This window comes from Pongo pygmaeus, chromosome 10 (assembly GCF_028885625.2).
Source record: "Pongo pygmaeus isolate AG05252 chromosome 10, NHGRI_mPonPyg2-v2.0_pri, whole genome shotgun sequence".
Classification (NCBI taxonomy): Eukaryota; Metazoa; Chordata; class Mammalia; order Primates; family Hominidae; genus Pongo; species Pongo pygmaeus.
In genome coordinates this window covers 47,728,697-47,748,838 of record NC_072383.2, presented here as the reverse complement: position 1 = coordinate 47,748,838, position 20,142 = coordinate 47,728,697, and the positions used below count along the sequence as shown (strand labels likewise).

General features: G+C 51.2%; 1 protein-coding gene across 4 annotated transcripts; it reads right to left on the bottom strand.

Moving 5' to 3' along the window:
• Positions 1–1,672: 1,672 nt before the first annotated feature.
• GPD1 (glycerol-3-phosphate dehydrogenase 1) lies at positions 1,673–19,033 on the bottom strand. 4 transcript variants are annotated; one of them, XR_010122734.1, is made up of 10 exons: positions 18,950–19,027; positions 18,294–18,471; positions 17,357–17,497; positions 16,617–16,755; positions 16,126–16,238; positions 15,245–15,478; positions 14,915–15,021; positions 12,417–13,614; positions 10,745–11,633; positions 1,673–2,639 (listed from the first exon to the last, which is right to left on the bottom strand). XR_010122734.1 is itself a non-coding variant. In XM_063646924.1 (8 exons), the coding sequence occupies exons 1-8, from the start codon at positions 18,988–18,990 to the stop codon at positions 13,518–13,520; spliced, it is 1,050 nt and encodes a 349-aa protein (XP_063502994.1). In that variant the 5' UTR covers positions 18,991–19,033; the 3' UTR covers positions 11,724–13,517. The 4 variants fall into 4 exon arrangements, 1 of the variants encoding a protein (XP_063502994.1); XR_010122733.1 differs by lacking the exon at positions 1,673–2,639 and adding an exon at positions 5,556–5,981; XR_010122735.1 differs by lacking the exons at positions 1,673–2,639; positions 10,745–11,633 and adding an exon at positions 11,649–11,726.
• Positions 19,034–20,142: the final 1,109 nt, after the last annotated feature.

Genomic DNA, 20,142 nt, shown 5'->3' with positions numbered 1-20,142 from the left:
AATAAAATACAATGTGATAAGAACTATTTTAAATTATTCTTGGCAAGGTGGAGGAAAACTTGAGAGCAAAGCTGGGCCATTAGAGTGAGGTGGAGTTTTGCCAGGCAAAAAAGCAATGGAAGGGAAGGGTATTATGTTTAGAAGAGACATGAGAGTATATGAAAGGTATCAGTTCTAGCTTAATGCAGACTAAAATAAATTGAGACAAATATCTAGAAATGATAGATGAAGTATTTTCTAAGCTGTTTTTTAAAAATGCATAGCAGAGCTTCCAAGAAAGACTAAAGAAAAAGGAACTGAAAACTAGAGCAGACAGGAAAATAGCCGATGCAATTACTGAGGGGATAAGGGAAACGTACCTTAAGGACTTGTTTTAATACTGACAACTAAAGACAAGACTGGCTCCAGGCAGGAAACTGAAACCCCCAGTTAAAGCTGGGACCCTGAAAGAGCAACAGCCTTAGTGAAAGAGGGGAAACCATAAAAAAACCCCACCCAGGTTGTGAAAGGAAGAAGCAAGGAAGTCTGAATACCTAGGTTTGTGAGATCAGGAGATTGTTGAAAATTCTGAATTCTGGGCCTGCAACTTATGTCAATTTTAGAAACTTTCTCATGTGAATAATGAGTGATCTTCCTGTATGGTCTGGAAAACCACCACCCCCACCAAATCCCCAGCCAAGAAGGTGCTAAAAAGTGGTCTCGGATCCACTGTCCACAGGTTTGCTCTGGAGAGACATGTGATGCAGGCAACATGGAACTCTACAGCCACCCTCACCCTATAAAAACTCTAAAAGATGATTTCAGTCAAACCTGCAACCCATGTAACTAATAAAATACTATTATCCAGAATATATAAGGTACTGCCTATAAATTGTTTTTTCAAAGAAGACAACTCAATAGAAAGAGAAGTGGGGCTGGGCACAGTGGCTCATGCCTGTAATCCCAGCACTTTAGGAGGCTGAGGTGGGTGGATCACCTCAGGTCAGGAGTTCGAGACCAGCCTGACCAACATGGTAAAATCCTGTCTCTACTAAAAATACAAAAATTAGCCTGGCACGGTGGCATGTGCCTGTAGTCCCAGCTACTCGGGAGGCTGAGAGAGAACTGCTTGAACCCGGGAGGTGGAGGTTGCAGTGAGCCGAGATCGCACCACTGCACCCCAGCATGGGCGACAGAGCAAGACTCCATCTCGAAAAAAAAGTGGGGGTGAGGGGAGGATATAAATAGGAAAATCCCAGAGGGTAAACATACTAATGGCCAATAAATCAATAAAAAAGTCCTCAACCGTACCAGATATCAATGATATGTAAATTAAAATTAATAGAACCACTCAACACCAACAGAATAGGGAAATGCTGGTGAGAGTGAAATTTACATAACCACTTCGGAAAAGCAACTTAACAACTGGTAAAGCTAAATACCAGTAATATTTCCTCCCTTGGAGAAACTAACACATAGGCCCAAGTAAACATACAAAATACTCACTGCATTGCTATTGATTTGTAAGAGGGGAAAAGTGGGAACAACCCAATAACTCCTCACTAGGGTAATGGAACAAATTGATATGCTCATTCAGTGGCATATTATACAGCAATTACAATGAATGAACTATTTTCCTGTCAATATGGATGAATTAGTCTGTTCTCCAGAGAAACAGAACTGATAAGATATATAGATGAGAGAGAGAGCTTTATTATATGGAATTGGCTTCTATGGTTCTGGAGGCTGAGAAGTCCCAAGATATGCCGGTGATAAGCTGAGGACCCAGGAGAGCCAATGGTATAGTTCCAGGCCAATTCCAAAGGCCTGAAAACCAAGAGAGCTGACGGTATGAGTTCCAGTCTGAGTCCACGTCACAAGGCAGAAGACTGATTTTCCACCTCAAAGACAGAGATTCTCTCTTAATCAGCCTTCCTGTTCTGTACAGGCCTTCAATGGATTGAATGAGGCCCAGAAATATCCTGATAGATACACCCAGAGTAAGACCAAATATGTGGGTACCCTATGACCCAGTCAGGTTGACATATAAAATTAACCATCATAGCCAGGTGTGGTGGCTCATGCCTGTAATCCCAGCATTTTAAGAGGCCAAGGTGGGAGGATTGCTTGAGGCAAAGAGTTTGAGACCAGCCTGGGCAACAGTGAGACTCCATCTCTACAAAAATAATAAAAGTAGCCAGGTGTGGTGGTATGTGCCTGTAGCCCAGCTACCAAGGAGGGTGAAGCGGCAGGATCACTTGAGCCCAGGAGGTTGAGGCTGCAGTGAGCTATGATCATGCCACTGCCCTCCAGCCTGGGCAACGGAGAGGAGACCCCACCTCAAAAAAAAAAGAGGTCTTGCATATCATGGGAGGGAATGTGTTATGGACTGCATGTTTGTGTCCTCCTCAAAATTCCAATGTCAAAATCCTAACCCCCAGTGGGACAGCATTAGGTGGGCTCTTTAGGGGGTCATTAGGTTCTGAGGGTGGACCTCTCGTGATGGGATTAGTGCCCTTATAAGACAAACAAGGAGAGCTTGCTTCCTCTTTCTGCCATGTGAGGACACGGCAAGACGACCATCTGCAAACCAGGAGGTGTATCCTCACGATGCACTGGATCTGCTGGCATCTTGATCCTGGACTTCCCAGCCTCTAGAACTATGAGAAATAAATTGCTATTACCATCTATGGTAATTTGCTTTAGCCACCCAAACCAAGACACTGCACTGACCTTGACCCAGTAGCCAGTGGTTCTCATCTATACAGCCCAATACCTTTTGAGTTTTTTGGGTTTTTTTTTTTTTTTTTTTTTTTTTGAGACAATAGTCTCATTGTGATGCCCAGGCCTGATTCACACTCCCGGGTGGGATCAAGTGATCATCCCGTCTCAGACTCTCAAGTAGCTGGGATTACAGGCATGTGCCATGGTACCCAGCCTTTGGGCTACTTTCTATATTTACAACACACCCCCTACCTTTTTTTTTTTTTTAATTGAGACAGGGTCTTCGCCAGGCACCATGGCTCACATCCATAATCCCAGCACTTTGGGAAGCCAAGGCGGGTGAATCACTTGAGGCCAAGAGTTCGAGTTAACCAGCCTGGCCAACATGGTGAAACCCCATCTCTACTAAAAATACAAAAATTAGCCAGGTGTGGTGGTGCACACACATAGTCCCAGCTACTCGGGAGGCTGAGGCAGGAGAACCGCTTGAACCCGGGAGGAAGAAGGTTGCAGTGAGCCGAGATTGCACCACTGCACTGCAGCCTAGGTAACAGAGGAAGACTGTCTCAAAAAAAGAAAAAAAAGACAGGGTCTCACTCTGTTGCCAGGCTGGAGTGCAGTCGTGCAATCATGGCTCACAGTAACCTCTAACTCCTAGGCTCAGGCAATCCTCCCACCTCATCCTCCCAAAGTGTTGGGATTACAGGCGTAAGACACTGTGCCTGGCCTTAAAACACTCTACTATCCTGTGCAGACTGATATATATTCTGTTGTATCAGAGACTCAAACACCAGGAGCCAGCTCAGCCACTAACGGCACGATTTCTGAAATGGTGAACAAACTACTGTACAGTCTTGCCTCCATTTAGTTGCATGCCTGCAGAACTGTACAAAAAATATTTTGTTTTTATGTAAAAGAGAGTTAGGTTATATGCTCAGCTAATTATTATATAAACTGTTTTCACCTACCAAATATCTAGGACATCTGATAGTTGTGCAGGACTTAGGACAATTTGTTGTACAAGACTACCCCAGGGGCCAGGTACAGTGGCTCACGCCTGTAATCCCATCACTTTGGGAGGCCAAAGCGGGAGGACCACCTGAAGTCAGGAGTTCAAGACCAGCCTGGAAAACATGGTGAAACCCTGTCTCTACTAAAAATACAAAAATTAGCCAGGCACAGTGGCATGCGCCTGTAGTCCCAGCTACTCAGGAGGCTGAAGTGGGAGGATTGCTTGAACCTGCGAGGTGGAGGTTGCAGTGAGCCGAGATCATGCCACTGCACTCCAACCTAGGCGAAAGAGCAAGACTCCATCTAAACAAACAAACAAAAACAACAACAAAAGAAAACAAACCTTGAATAGCTGTTTTGGTGTGGGATAGAGGGCCTTAAGCAAGTTTACATACTCAAAAGAAAAGGGTGAGTTAGAAAAGGTAATTAAAGGAGCAAGGTCCAGGCTTGGTAACAAGACAGATGAAGGCAGAGACTGCAGGTGCTGGTGAGTTGTTCAGGGGATCATCTATGGGCATATGCTGGACAAGGAAGCAGTGCAGGCAAAGGGGGCTGACAGACTGGGGAAAAATGGAATCAAGAGACTTGAAGTCTCCAAGGTCTAGAATGCTAGAAATGAGAATACAAGAAAGTTCGTCAAAAAGGACTAATTTGGTGCTTGGGTAGGGAAAGCAATACTCGAAAGTGGCACTGAGGATCTGGGAGATTTATGACCCTACTGTGGGAAAGCAGAGCAGGCAGGAGAGCCCAGGGTGACACAAAGATGGGAGTACAGGGGTTGAGGATATAGGAAAGTTGGTATGTATATATGGATGGATGGATTTTGGTTGGCAGGGTCTCTGCCACCCAGGCTAGACTGCAGTGGCACAATCAGAGCTCACTGCAGCCTCAGCCTCCTGGTCTCAAGGGATCCTCCGGCCGGACTACAGGTATGCACCACCATGCCTGGCTGATTTTTCAAATTTTTTTGTAGAGACAGGGTTTCAACCATGTTGCCCAGGCTGCTCTCAAACTCCTGGGCTCATGGGATCCTCCTGCTTGAGCCTCCCAAAGTGCTGGGATTATAGGTGTGAGCCACTGTGCCCAGCCGAAAGTTGGTGTTTTAAAATCATGGAAGAGGTTTATGAGCAGGGGCAAAAGTCAGCGCAGTCTGCACATGAGTGTATGGGAGAGGATAGGTGTCTAGAGGGGCTGATATTCTGGGCAATCACCAAGAATGAGGTGAATCAGCTGAGCCTCAAAGCTCAAAATGGAATGGTGGCAAGGATCTCTCACTTCCTAATGAGGTCTTGAAAGCACTTTGTTTTCTTTCAAATCCTCTTCACATCTCTGCAATAAAATCTCCAAGTAGGTTTCCTGTGCAGTAGCACAGTGAATCTATCCTTATGCTCTACTACACCCACTGAGCTTAAGGAGGTGAACTGCTTTACCACATGCTGCCCAACAGCCCTTCCTCTTGGGAACTATCCTCCTCTGCTGCGTGCAGTTTGATTATGGCTGTCCAACAAGGGCCTCTACCCTCCTTGATGCAGAGGTGCACATGTGGCCATGCTGGCCAGAGTAACCACATACCTAGATCCAGTAATCAGCCCAGGAATGAGCACTACCCAGAGAAAAGCTCCTTACAGAATTCTTTCAGGGGATTTATATAAATCCTGGGACAATCTTTCCTCTGAGATCATGAGGGCAGATACTACTCCTGGAGCTGTATATCACCCACTTCATGGGTGCTAAGAGCTCAAGATATGGTAATCCAGTCTATACCCAGAAAACTGGTAGTCAAGGCTCCCCTTTTGTGGTCCATATGCTATTTGGGTAAACAAAAAACACCAAGACACAGACACGGCAAATTATTTAATGTCTGTAGGTGTACCTCACCCTCACATTGCTATTATGATTCAAAAGCCTCCATAAACTGTCAAACTGGCACAGACTGGCAGAACCAGAGAAACCATGGGCACTTTCTTCCAACAGGGTTTGAAAACCATCAATGCTCTAGTCCTGTTGACCTGGAAATGGTGGCAGGTGAAGTCTCTCCACAGCATGCCTTGGGCCTCTCTGCTCAGGAGAAAAAGCCCCCCAGTTCTACATGATTCCTGAGGTCTTCTGTTCTTCTGCGGCCTGGCGCTGGGCCCTGCGCCACTGGAAATAGTGGTAGACTCGGACACTGCAGAGGTACCCCCCGTACACAGTGAGGAGCATCATGGAGGTAGAGAAGGTCTTATAGCCAATGTCAGCTAGCTGCTTGCCAGTTGGCATCTTGTACCCTACAAAGACAGACTGAATTTAGACCTGAGGATAAGGCCTCATCTGCCCGGCCCATCTCCCTGTTTAAGGCCATTCCATAACTTCTGCATCCTGCTTGGTCTGTCTGCACTCTATACTGAATGGCCCCTATATATAGGTAAAGTCTCATAAGGATACTGGAAGATATCATTTAGGAACTCTATGATTCAAAAGGGCAAATAAAATCTGCATACAAGATACAGAAACAATCCTGGAACCAGGTGTCTCTGAATGTCATCAAAGCCAACACTTGGCCTTCCATGCCTGTGGACAGAAGTGACTGGCATGGACCGGCCTGGATTGCTGGGGTTTGTTTTGTTTTGAGACAGGTTCTCACTCTGTTGCCCAGGCTGGAGTGCAGTGGTGTGAGTATGACTCACTGCAGCTTCGACCTCCTGGGCTGAAGCCCACCCTCCCACCTCAGCCTCCCAAGTAGCTGAAGCTACAGGTGCGTACCACCACACTGCCCAGTTTTTCTATTTTTGTAGAGACAGGGTCTTGCTATGTATGTTGCCAGGGCTGCTCTTGAACTCCTGGGCTCAAGTGATCCTCCCACCTTGGCCTCCCAAAGTGCTGGGATTGTGTACAGGCATGAGCCACTGCACCAGCCAGGGCTGCTCTAACTGGTAACATTAAGCAAGCATCAGTTTTTCTAGCTAGGAGGGAACTAATGGAGGTAGCAGAAATGAAACATTTGCAGTGAATTATTCTCTCTAGGAAGATCAAATGGGAACCTTTCAGGCAATACCCAATTTGTTTCCCCATAGAAACGATCTTATGCATGGTGGTTAGGTTTCCAAGTCAACACTAAAGCTTGTTTAAGCCATAATATAACTGAAATAGTGTCAAAAGTACTTTTATATTATTTCAATTATACTTGACCTTCTACAGTATTAATTCTACGTTCTAAACCCAACACTAAGAACCTATCCCACCAGCTAAAAAGAAACTTACTGGGTCCCCAGCAAATTGTTAACTCATATTTGCATGAGATAAATTACTTCTAATTTAACTGTTCCTGGATATTCCAAGCTAGGAAACAAGAGAAAGTTTAGTAGAGAATCCCTCATCTGGAACAAAATGTTCCTCAATTTGGGACTATGAATGCGTTCCTAGGTGCTACTCTGTTGAGGGAATTGAAATTAAAAGACTGACTGAAATTAGTGAGATAGGTTTCTTAAAAGTCAGGAAGACTACCTCAATAAAATAAAAAATAAAAATACATATATATAGATATATAGATATATTTTTTGAGACGGAGTCTCACTCTGTCCCCCAGGCTGGAGTGCAGTGGTGCAATCTCGGCTCACTGCAACCTCCACCTCCCAGGTTCATGCCATTCTCCTGCCTCAGCCTCCCAAGTAGCTGGGACTACAGGCGCCCGCCACCACACCCAGCTAATTTTTTGTATTTTTAGTTAGAGATGGGGTTTCACCGTGTTAGCCAGGATGGTTTTGATCTCCTCACCTTGTGATCCACCCGCCTTGGCCTCCCAAAGTGCTGGGATTACGGCATGAGCCACCACGCCTGGCCAAAAATACATACATATTTTTAAAGAAACAACAACCAGAGCATGATGTCCCTCAAGGACGGGGTAAGGGTATGTGCAAGCTGCACGAAGACTGACAGAAATTGCAGTGAAAGGCAAGACTGTGTTCAGAATGCCAAGGTGGGACCGGGCACGGTGGCTCACGCCTGTAATCTCAGCACTTTGGAAGGCCAAGGAGGGTGGATCACCTGAGGTCAGGAGTTCGAGACCAGCCTGGCAAACATGGTGAAACCCTGTCTCTACTAAAAATACAAAAAGTAGCTGGGAGTGGTGGCACATGCCTGTAATCCCAGCTACTCGGGAGGCTAAGGCAGGAGAACTGCTTGAACCTGGGAGGCGGAGGTTGCAGCAAGGTGAGATTGCGCCAGTGCATTCCAGCCTGGATGACGGAGTGAGACTCCATCTCAAAAAAAAAAAGCGGGGGGGACTAGGTATGGTGGCTCACGCCTGTAATCCCAGCACTTTGGGAAGTCAAGGTGGGCAGATCACGAGGTCAAGAGATTGAGACCATCCTGGCCAACATGGTGAAACCCCATCTCTACTAAAACTACAAAAATTAGCTGGGCATGGTGGCATGCACCGGTAGTCCGAGCTACTCGGGAGGCTGAGGCAGGAGAATTGCTTGAACCCAGGAGGTGGAAGTTGCAGCCACTGTACTCTAGCCTGGCGACAGAGCGAGACTCCATCTCAAAAAAAAAAAAAAATTAAGATGCTCAACACAACATTCATGTGATGATGTCTATCAGGCAGATGGAAATACAAATTTAGATAGATACAGCTTAGAAGGGAAGCTATGTTTCAGATACATATGGAGGTAATAAGCAAAACCAAAGGAGAGGATAAGACCAGAAAGAGAGAGGCCAAGGGACCAACCGTTCAAAGAAGGCAACAATTAAGGAGAAAAGGCAGATAGGAAATTCCAAGGCCAGGTGCAGTGGCTCACTCCTGTAGTCCCAGCACTTTGGGAGGCCGAGCGAGGCAGGCGGATCACCTGAGGTTGGGAGTTTGAGACCAGCCTGACCAACACAGAAAAACCCCATCTCTACTAAAAATACAAAAATTAGCTGGGCGTGGGGTAGCACATGCCTGTAATCCCAGCTACTCAGGAGGCTGAGGCAGGAGAATCGCTTGAACCCAGGAGGCAGAGGTTGTGGTGAACTGAGATCGCGCCACTGCACTCCAGCCTCGGCAACGAGTGAAACTCCACCCCTCAAAAAAAAAAAAAAAAAAAAAAAATTCCAGAAACACCTGTTTTTTTTTTTCCATTTAACTACATCCCCCTTCCTGGTTGAAAACCACTGCTGTATCAAGTCACTGCCACTGATGGAGGTATACTGTATCTTTCCAGTGTGTTAGGCTAGAATAAAAATTGAGAACCACAGCTGGGTGTGGTGACATGCACCTGCAGTCCCAGCTACTAGGGAGGTTTGGGTGGGAGGCTTGCCTGAGCGGACGAGTTTGGGGCTGCAGTGAGCTGTGATCACGGCCCTGCACTTGCAGAGCAAGACTGTGTCTCTAAAAATAATAATGATAATGCTAATAAAGAAAAAAAAAAAGGCTGGGCATGAGCCACCTGTAATCTCAGTACTTTGGGAGGCAGAAGTGGGCAGATAACCTGAGGTCAGGAGTTCGAGACCAGCCTGGCCAATATGATAAAATCCCGTCTTGACTAAAAATACAAAAATTAGCCAGGCATGGTGTCACATGCCTGTAATCCCAGCTACTCAGGAGGCTGAGACAGGAGAATCATTTGAACCCAGGAGGCGGAGGTTGCAGTGAGCCGAGATCGCGCCACTGCACCCCAGCCTGGGTGACAGGGCGAGACTCCGTCTCAAAAAAATAAATAAAATAAATAAATAAATAAAATAAAGGCCGGGTACGGTGGCTCACGCCTGTAATCCCAGCACTTTGGGAGGCCGAGGCGGGCGGATCACGAGGTCAGAAGATCGAGACCATCCTGGCTAACACAGTGAAACCCCATCTCTACTAAAAATACAAAAAATTAGCCGGGCGTTGTGGCGGGCACCTGTAGTCCCAGCTACTCTGGAGGCTGAGGCAGGAGAATGGCATGAACCCGGGAGGCGGAGCTTGTAGTGAGCCGAGATCGCGCCACGGGACTCCAGCCTGGGCGACAGAGCAAGACTCCGTCTCAAAAAAAAAAAAAAAAAAATTGCGTAAACGTATGGGTAGAAGTGCGATTTTGTTATATGCATACACTGCATAGTGGTCAACTCAGGGCTTTTAAGGTAACCATCATCATTTATCTATTTTTTATTTGGCACTTAGAGAGTAGTAGTACATCGGCCGGGTACGGTGGCTCACGCCGGTAATCCCAACACTTTGGGAGGCCGAGGCGGGAGGATGGCTTGAGGTCAGGAGTTGGAGACCAGGTTGGGCAACATAGCGAGACCTTTTCTCTATTTAAAAAAACAAACAAACAAACACCTTTTTTAAAAAATTACCCGGGCGTGGTGGCGCACACCTGCAGCCTGAGCGACAAAGCAAGACCCTGTCTCAAAATAAAATAAAATAAAATAAAATAAAATAAAATAAAATAAAATAAAATAAAGTACATCATGCTACGGAGGCCGCTTAAAAGAACATGGCTTCTGTCACACAGGAGCTTATGGTCTCATGGAGAGGCACTGTGAGAGTTCAGAGACAAGAGCTCAAAGACAGGGTGGCGGCTTAAGAAAACTTAGCAGAAAGGTGTTGGGGTGGGAATCGGGGTGGGAGTGGAACTGTCTTTTTAGAAGGGTGGGCTGGAGAAGAACAGCAGTGAGAGCATTCCAGGAAGTGAAAGCGGTCAAGAGGTGGAGCTGGACAGCCAATATGCACGAAGGGTGCCCCGGAGAGCCACTTATCAGGACGCAGAGGTCTATAAAGCAAGGAACAGGCATTTAGAGTTGGAGCGTGGAGGATCGAGACGCCAGGCAGGAGTCGAAGTTTGACAGGATTAGCGCTGAGCTCTAGGAAGGCGGACCTACTGCTGCTAGGAGCTTGGGCTTGGGCAGGAAGCAGTGCGGCTCGCGGTCCGCAACGCAACAGACGCGGGTGAATTCAAGGGCACCAGGCCTGAAGACTGGGGGATGGGAGGACGCGGCAAGCGGAGGCTGACCCAGGTGGGCGCGCAGGCAGCGGGACTGGCAGCCCCTGCTCGGCCCTAGCCGGCAGCGGCCCTAGCCGGCAGCGTACCTGGATGCTGCAGCTCCTTCGCGTCCAACCGAAGCCTCCTCAGGCAGGCAGGGTCTCGAGGCCACTATATACGCAACTTCCCAGCACAGCCGAACGCAGCACTCGGAACCAGACACGTGAGGGTAGCGTCCCTGGACAACCTTGAACGCCTCAGCTATTAGTGCATAAAGCGACTTCCTCCCTCCCACCTGCCGGGTTAGCCTCTAGGATTCGGCTTGCCACTCTAGAAAGGGAACTGCGCATCAGACGCGGCACAACTCCGCCCACTAAGGCGGGAGTCCGCGCAGGCCGTCACTCTGGCTGGAGGCCTGCTTTGAACTTCCGGCTTCCGGGCCCGTTATCCTTACTACGCATCCTCAGACGCGCCGTGCTCTCGGAGAGGCACGCTGAATTCTGGGGGCTGTGGTTTCGCTCTCTCGAGGGAGGGTCTTTGGCGAGCCAAGCTCTGGAACCGGAAGTTTTAGGATGCTAAATCAGAGTCAGCCTACGGCGCGGTGACGTCTCCAGTAGCTGGGTAGATTTTCGCAGCCGGCCTTCTGGAGGTGGATCGCGCGCCCCCTAGAGCCAGGCTGTGGGCCTAGTCCAGGTAGGGACCCGAGGGGCACCGCGATGCCTGGACCGCCAAGGATGCGGCAGCTTGGCCCGTGACCAAGGAATGGGCACAAGGGATGACTGTCTAACGTTTCCGTCCCGTGTGTGACCTCTATTCTTGCAGGAGGCATGATAAAGCCCCTAAGAAGGGCCGGCAGGGCCGGGGCCAGCTTGCGGCGAGGGCGGGAGGGGGCGCTGGCGGCAGAGGGGAGAGAGAGGGATGGAGACTGAGTGGGCACCGCCGCTGACCCCTGGAGTAGCTGCGATTATGGAGGAGGGATTTCTTTTTTCATTTTTCCTACGGTAAGAGGGAAAACATACGTACAATGATACACACCAGCACACGCACTGCCACATGCACTGAAGCTACCTCTCCCAACTCTTCTTGTTTCTGGAAAAAACACACTTTATTGGGTAGACAAATAGGCCTGATGGGAAGGCCTGAGTCACAGTGCACTGGGGAGTGAACAAAAGTAGGCAAAGTGCTTGAAGCTTCCCCTTTGCCCCCACCTTAACCTCCTGGGGAGGCAGCTCTGGACACTCAGTGCCCAGACCTGGGCTCAGCGAGGCCTGGGGTGACTGTGCCCCTCACTCCTGCTGCCTGATCTGGGCAGCTCCACCCTTCACTGGTAAGACAGAATTCTCAAGGGCTAGGCGCAGAGAGGAGCCCGCCTCCCTGGTTCGTTGGAGAGAAACAGGGTTTTAGCATAATGCTGGCCAGAGCCAGTGTGCCAGGTGCTGCCACACAGGAAGCTGACAGCCCTGCTGGACGGGCGGGAGCCTCTCGGGCCCTCCGGACTATTTATAGCTGGAGGCCTAGGCTGCTGACCTGTGACATTCCCCTCCTGCCACCCCATCCTGGAGCAAGGCCAGTGCAGAGCACACTCCTCCTCCTCCCCTCCTGTTCTTTCCTCACCCCAGGAAGTAGGGTGGTTTTGATTTTCTTCCTCCTCCTTGAGTTTCCCAGCTCCCGAGTTGCTGGTGTGGTCAGTACCTCACGAGAAGGCCCTCATTCAGCAAAGAGAGCTGCCCTTGGAATATCGGTGCCCACCAACATAGGAATCTGCTCACCCTTCCCTACCGTTCATCAGCCTTTGGGCCACCCTCTGGCCTGCTGGCTTCCAGATGCCAGGCATGGTTAGCTGGTTACCCTGGCCGGTCTGGAGCAGCCGAGGAAGAGGTGCAGAGTTTGGGAGGGAGAAAGGGGTGGAGTCAGGGATGTCATCTGGGGAGATAGCACAGGAGGGGCCCAGCTGACACCTCCCCCAGCTAGAGCTACTGAGAAGGAAGGCTGGGTGAATACAAAGGTCACAGGGAGCTGAGTGATCTGAGCCTGCTGTGAAAGGTGTAGCTCTGTCAGCAGATTAAGTTCCTGCTCCCCAAAGAGGGTGCTGGTGGGGAGGGTGAGGGAAGGCTTGAAAAGGTCACACAGAGTGGGGAGGAGCTGGCAAAGAACTAGGAACCGGGAAGTCCCTGGGGAGAATGTCAAGCCAGCGAGCTACAGATGCCAGCATGGCAGCAATTTGGGTGCCAGGGCAGCCTGTGGGAGGGGGAAGGGGGAGAACCAGAGGTTTCTGAGGACACAGATGTTGCTAGGAGAAGCTAAAAGGGGTTTGTTTGAGATCATTGTATTTTGTTAACAAACACTGAGATCCATCCAAGCTGTGTGGGTCCTGGCAGAGGTCAGCAAAGGGGTCCTTGGGGCCTGCATCAGCTCAGAAGCCCAGACCCCTCCCTGACAATCCTTGCCTCATCCCTCCTGTGGCTAAGATACTTCTTCAGCCCTTTAACAGGATTCCTGGTGTATGTGAGACAGCCACTGGCAGCCCCTGCCCTACTGGCCTCTCCCCCAACCCTTCCCCACATACATCACCCCTGCCACCAAGCAGGCAGCACTGGGGCTTGATTCCACCCCTCCCAGAGGACACGGAGAAAGCCCCACATCTGGAGAGGGACAGGGCAACTGCATTTCTGGCAAATGTGGTGGCAAGAGGCTGCCAGTGGCTTGACAGTTCAGGATCTCCAGGTGCATAGCTGGCCCCCATAGCCTCCTGTCCTCCAGCGAAAAGATGAAAACACTCTGCTCCCTGGGAGTCCTGGAGATCCTGGTGACTAGGTACCCCAGGCTTCTGCTGGTCTCCACTGGGGTAAAGAAGCGGCCTGGCCTGGGCCCTGGCCCCACTCACATATGTTCTGGATGATTCTGCAGGCAGCGGATGAATTCACCCACTGGCTGGCCCTCGTAGCACACCTTGTACACAGCCATGAACAAGGGAAACCTAGATTGGAGAGGGAAAGGCTCAGCTTAGCCTCCCACTCCTGGTCCACTCTACCCCCACCCCCACTCACTTCCTAACCCTGGTGTCCCCTGCCCTCCCACCTTGGAGCTCAGGAAGGATGGCTGTGAATTTCTACCTGCTGAGAATGTGAACTCCCTAGCCCTGGGTTTAAGGTCAGATTGCTAATTGCCCTGCTCCTTACCATGTTGAACTGGCCTGCATGATTCTCTGGCTTGGATTTTCTGTGCCAACTGGGCAACCCACTTTTTTTTTTTTTTTTTTTTTTTTGAGACAGAGTCTCGCTCTGTCGCCCAGGCTGGAGTGCAGTGGTGCAATCTCGGTTCACTGCAACCTCCGCCTCCCAGGTTCAAGCGATTCTCCTGCCTCAGCCTCCTGAGTAGCTGGGATTACAGGCATGCACCACCATGCCTGACTAATTTTTGTATTTTTAGTAGAGATGGGGTTTCACCATGTTGGTCAGGCTGAGCTCGAACTCCTGACCTAGTGATCCACCCGCCCTGGCCTCCCAAAGTGGTGGGATTACAGGCGTGAGACACCATGCCCAGCCTTGAGCAACCCACTTAACCTCTGAGCCTCAGTGTCACCAACTGTAAAATGGGGCCAATATAACAAAGGAGTGAAGATATGATTGTGTATGTGAAGATGTAATTAGGTATGATGTGAAAGTGCTTAATAAATACTCATTTCCTTCTTCCAGTCCTTTTGCCCAGCTGCTCCCTTTTCCAGGCTTTACCCTGACCAGTCATGAGTGGATCTTCTGAACCTGTTTCATACTCTCTTCTTCTAGAAGTCTTTCTCAGACCAGCACAGCTCTGCTCTGATCAGCCCAATCACCCCCGCTGTCTTTCTGAAAAGGAGCACCTTGAAGCAGAGCCCATCCTTCTCCTTACACCTCAGCACCCAGAACAGGATTCAGGGAACAGATGGGTTGGCCTTGGGGGAGAGACTCAAACTAGGGGTGATGGACAGAAGTGGGATGAGCTTATTCCTGCTGCCCCAGAGCTCCAACCCCAGAGCAGAGGACAAGGAAGGAGGGGCACAAAGGGATCCAGGTAATGTAGTGTGAAGAGCACTAGACTGGAAGGAGTTCAAAGACCATGAACTAGTTGGGGGACAATGGGCATGCCAGACTCTGCAAGCTCTGGACTCTGTCTGAAATGTAAGGTAATATTCCCCTTTCTGTCCGCTTCACAGATTTGTGGCAGGTTTAGGAAGATGAACAGGGCAAGCACTTCTGGCCGTGGCTCCCTTAATCAGTGGGGCTGTGGCCAATACTTACTTGTCCACCAGGCCCTTGTGCTGGAGGATGCTGTGTAGCTCCCGGGCTGTCTCAGGCCCCTGCAGTTTCTGCCCATTCAGCAACTCTTTCTCCAGCTGCTCAATGGACTGTGCAGAAAACAGGATGAGTGGATGGAAATGGGAGAGAAGGGTTGTCAGTAGGCGGTGGAGAGACTGGAGCTCAGATGGGAGTGGGGTCTTGGGAGGAAAAGAGGGATGGGGATGTGCACAACAGTCTTAATGTTTGTGCTCCAGAGATGCCTCCCGCCAAGCACCTCTACCTGGATGCCTACAGAGCCCCCCCTCTGTTCTCCCTTCTCCCGGGGCCCACCTTTCCTGTACGCGCAAAGGCCTCAGCCACTTTCCGGTTCCGCCCTCCATAGCAGGTAGTGATCAGGTCAGCAACACCACAGCTCTCCAAGAAGGTGGCAGAGGACACAGGGCCACTGCAGAAGAGCTTGGCGAAGGCTATCATCTCCATGAGTCCCAGCCGGATCACTGCCGCCTTGGTGTTGTCGCCAAAGCCCAGGCCATCACAGAAGCCAGCCCCCACGGCCACTACATTCTTGAAGGAGTGGAGGTCATAGGTGAGAAAAGACCCCCTCCTATAGGCCCCATGTGGAGCCCCCTCATACGCCTTTCATCAGCCGTGACACCCACTGCAGAAGAGAGGTATAGTGTGTGGCCTTTTAGAAGCCTACTTCCGCCTCTTGGTTTCCCCCCTTGCTGCACCCCCTTTCTTAAGCCCTAACCCATACTCCCTCCTCGAGGACATTTTCTGAAAACCACTCCTCTCTAGTTGACCTTCCCATCTATGACCGTTCCATCGTACAGCCCTCAAGTCAACAGCTATCCAGGATCCACAGTTCTGGCCATTAGTCTGTCTGGGTGTCGTGGATGTCTTGTCTCCCATTAGCCTGGGCATCTCCTTGTCCCCCTAGACCACCTCCTGGAGCCAGAGGGTAGGGAGTCCCACACAGGGCTAAAGTGGGAAAGAAGCAAGGGGGTCCACGGTCTGATGATGAATAATCAGCTGGCCTGAATGGCCCTGGCTTTGCTTCTGCAGCTCCTCCTATATGCATGGGACGTGGTAGGAAAGGGGAACCACTGCTCAATAGTGAGAGCCTGGAGTACCTGCAGCCTTGCAGAGCTCAGCCAGACCTCCTTTGGGGCCTTCTCCTCACCCCATAGCTGCCTCTGTGCCCCTCTCACCTTTAAGGCTCCACAGATCTCTACTGTGTCCACCTCTTGCACCACCGTGATGCGGAAGTTGGGTGTCTGCATCAGCTCTTTCAGAAGTTGTCCCTGGGCCAGGTCCTTGCAGCCTAAAGTGAGGAGGGGGCAAGGCTTTGAGGGAAGGACTCTTTTTAAAAAATATTTATTTTATAGAGATGGGAATCTCTCTCTGTTGCCCAGGCTGGACTCAAACTCCTAGGCTTAAGTGATCCTCCCGCCTCCGCCTCTTAAGTAGCTGGGACCACAGGTGTGCCACTGCACCAACTCTGAGGGAGGGCTCATCACTGTGCTTCCCTAAGCAGGCCCTGCAGCCCCTTCCCTGGGGGTGTCCCAGCCTCCTTCACCTCTGATGCTTGTATTTTCCTTTCTGTGCCTTATGGGAAGGAGATGGCTAAGTGGGGTTGGGGCAGTTTGGGGAGGGGATGCAACTAGATGCACTGTGTATGCGGGTGGCAGGGGGCTCTCACCAATGGTTGTCTCACAGAACTTCTCATCAGCCACCTCGCTGGCAATGTTGGCCCCCATCAGCACACTCATGGGAATGCAGAGGTGCTCCCCAATCACTTCCGAGATGAGCTTCAGCCCATTGGGGCCCTCGTCTACCCCCTGAGCACAGGATGGAGCTCAGGCCAGGTGCCCTTTGTGCCCACCTGCGGGCTTCCGCCCAGAAATTCTGTCCCTTCCAAATCCATTGCTCATTTGTGTCCCCCCGACAGGTCCTGCCCCATTCCAACCCAGCTCAAGTTTGCTGTGAGGAGGCCAGACAGCATGTGACCAACTGTCCTGCCACATACCCTCAACCAGTCTACCTCTCCAAGGCAACGGGTCCCCTCCACATCCCTAGGCAACCCCGCCTGACTGCCCCAACAAACTGCCATTCAGTGACCAGTCACTGCTCCAAACCAGCTACTCTTCACACTTCTCAAACCAGCATGCTTCTCATATCTCCCAGGCATTCCTTTACACCTCCCAAACTCCCCAAGAAGACCTCCAAACCAATCTCTTGTCTCCTCCCTTCAGCCTCCCTTCCAGTGACCCCCCAGCACCTCACTGCTTTCCTAAGCCTCTCCAGAGCCAACTTCCTCTCTTTTCTCCAGCAAACTCTTGGCCTGTGTCTGCCATTTTCTGTTCTCCTTGCTTCACCCACCCTGAACCCCACAACAGTGAGCCGCACCCTCCCCCATCCACATGAAGGTGTCCCTGGCACCTTAATAAGAGATATGCCAGTGGCGTTTGCCTTCAGATGGCCCTTGAGCTGGTCACAGATCTTGCCGATGAACTGATGGGGCACCACAAAGATCAGGATGTCAGCATCCGCTGCAGCCTGGACCACATCTGGGACAGCCACCTGTGGAGGTGACCAAGTGCTCACGGGCCTGGCAGACCTCCCCTAGCCCCTGTGGAACCCTATTCAGGAGATCTGGGAGCCAAAGAGTGAGGCTGGTAGGGGAGCAGGAAGGCTTGTTTGGGACTGAATCTAGAAGGACTGAACTTGGAGGAATAAGACACTCTACTCCCTCCCCCCAGCCACCACTCTGTCTCCCTCCAGCTGTCCTGGGCTCTTGAGGACTCCTGGAAACCTCATCCCAGCACTTTCCTATCCCTTGGCTGTGGGACAGTGCGGGAGGCCAAAAGCAGCCTGGGTTTGGCAAAAGAAAGAGTTCAAATAAGATTTCATCACCCAGCTCCTCAGGGACCCCAGCTGGGAAGGGGGAGCCCCAGCCTTTCTGCTCTCTTCCCTGCTTCCCCTTTCCAGGTGGGGAGAGCCACGTGGATTTGACCAAAGACCGTAAGTCCAAGGAGCAGCCTCCAAGTCGGCTAATCACTCAGTGAATGAGTAACAGGATTAGTGCCGGAGGCAGGCACAACCGGACCCCAAGTCTGGGAGCCCAGTCTTTGGCTGCCATGGAGACCAACTTGTTCTCCCATCCTTTCCCCACCCACCCGCCTGGGAGCCTGTGAGGGGAAAGCATAGGTTCTCCTCAGTCCTCAGGAAAGGGCCCAGAGCAGCCCTCCTGAGACCTTCCCAAGTCCTGCTGCACCTGAAGCGGCCCTCTCAGCAGGAGGCACCTGTTGAGTAAGGTCGGCTCCGACTCCTGGCCCTCCCTTCCTCTCCCCGTTCCTTGCAGGGTGTTGGGGCTCACCACATTTGGGGGCAACTTGTGCCCTGGCAGGTATTTGACATTCTCATGCTGCGTGTTGATGATCTCAGTCAGCTTTTTGCCTCCAATGTCTTCCTCAAATACCCACATGGTCACCCGTGGGTCAAACTGTGCCAGCTGGGCTGCATTGCCACCCACGATCTTGGCGATGGCTGAGCCCCTGGTGGGAGGGGGAGCACAGGAAAGTACAGGAGGAGGGAACAGTGGCAGGAGTTGGGGCAGCGCCCCACCTCAGGATCTCACAGCAGCCCCCCAGGCTGTTCACTCCTACCTTCCTTATCACCTCCACTCCCATGACAAATAGTCCCCAGTAACCTGGCAGTAGAAAGGAGACTCAGTCTCCTCACCCTTTGCTACTAGAGAAGGGAGCCCCCCTTCTCATCTTCCCACCCCCAAACTCAAGCGGCTCTTCACATAGAGAACTCTGGAGACGCCTTCCTATGGTGAACAGGTGCAGCTGCCCAGGCGGGTGGGGGCCAGGAGAGGGCCAGGCACCATCTGTCCTGTGCTGCTATGATAGAAGATAGCAGCAGGGGCTGAACAGGAACCTGAGGGCCTTTCCCACCCATTCTGCCTCCTACCCACCTCTGTCTTGGGGGGCCTACCCTTCCCCCATATCACTTGACAGAGCTGCTTACCAGTTCCCGGAGCCTACAATGCAGACTTTCTTGCTAGCCATGGTGCCGCGTCTCTGCCTGAGCCGGCTCAGTGCCACACTCCCTAGCTCCTCTGCCGGCTAGGAGCATTTAACTCCACCACACGTGGGTGCAGCCAAGCCCCGCCCTCCAGGGGTGGGTGGGGAGACTGGCGCCCAGGGAGATAGAGAGTCTGGCAGAGTCAGGGAAAGGAGAGACAGGGGTACGACAGGTGGGGAACAGGAATGGGGCAGAGACTAGGCCCGGCTTTTCTTCCTGGGCTCGTCGGCTGACAGTGCTGGCGAGCTTCTTCCCTTGGCCCCAGCCCAGCTTCCCACCCCCTCCCCACCATGGTCTCATTTTGAGGTCTGCCAAGAAAATAGCCCAGATAAGGAGCAGGTGACTGCTCTCCCTCGCTCCTTTCTGTCCCCCAGCATGAAATAAATTGTATTTAGCTTCAGTAGCAGCTAAGGGAATGCTTTTCAGAGGTAGGCTCCTCCATGACCCCCTATCCCCCACCCTGCCACATACCCTCGCAGGACCCTGTTCCACAGTTCTGTCCTGTAGCAGGCCCACGCTAGCTCCACTGCAGGGCTGGGGTGGGGGATGTGGGCCCACTTCCCGCCTCTAAAGATGAGGCCACATGAGAGGTAAGGGCCTGCATTGAGGACAGCCCAGCTCAAAAAAGGATAAGAGACCCCAGGAGCCTCAAAAGACAAGATTGTCTTGGTCACCCACAGAGGTCATCTTGGGGACTCATCCATGGGCCTCTCACCTCAGATGATCCCTACCCAAAAATGTGTTCTAGGGAAGGTGGGAAAGGTCAAAGTTAGAGGGCTCTGAGAATTGCGGTTCACAATTTTGTTGTAGACTCTGGGCTTAAGAGGACAGGAGAAAATAGGAGGCAGACAGAGTGCACACTGTCCTTGAAAGGCTTTGAGTCTCCTTCAACTCCTCCTCTCAGGGGTTTCCAAGGTACTGCCCCAGGGGCTTCATCAGGTGAATGGCTAGTTTGCAGAGGCCAGAAAAGGGAAAGGCAGGCAGTACCTGGGGCAGCTGTGTCTGTGGGGCTTTGTGGTCTCAGATGCCGTGATTGGGGGTAAGTTTGGTGTATGTTTTTTTGGGGAAGGGCAAGAATGGAAGGAGCACACTCAGCAGTTCAGGGCTCTGCACTGCCCACGGCCATCTGTTTGTCT

What these genes read in the sequence shown, in the direction of transcription:
- GPD1 (XM_063646924.1), bottom strand. Translation starts at nt 18,990, where the DNA reads ATGGCTAGCAAGAAAGTCTGCATTGTAGGCTCCGGGAACTG. An exon ending in ATTGTAGGCTCCGGGAACTG is followed by an intron (nt 18,472 to 18,949) that starts GTAAGCAGCTCT and finishes CCCTCCCACCAG; the next exon opens with GGGCTCAGCCATCGCCAAGA. An exon ending in CACAAGGGCCTGGTGGACAA is followed by an intron (nt 13,615 to 14,914) that starts GTAAGTATTGGC and finishes TCTCCAATCTAG; the next exon opens with GTTTCCCTTGTTCATGGCTG.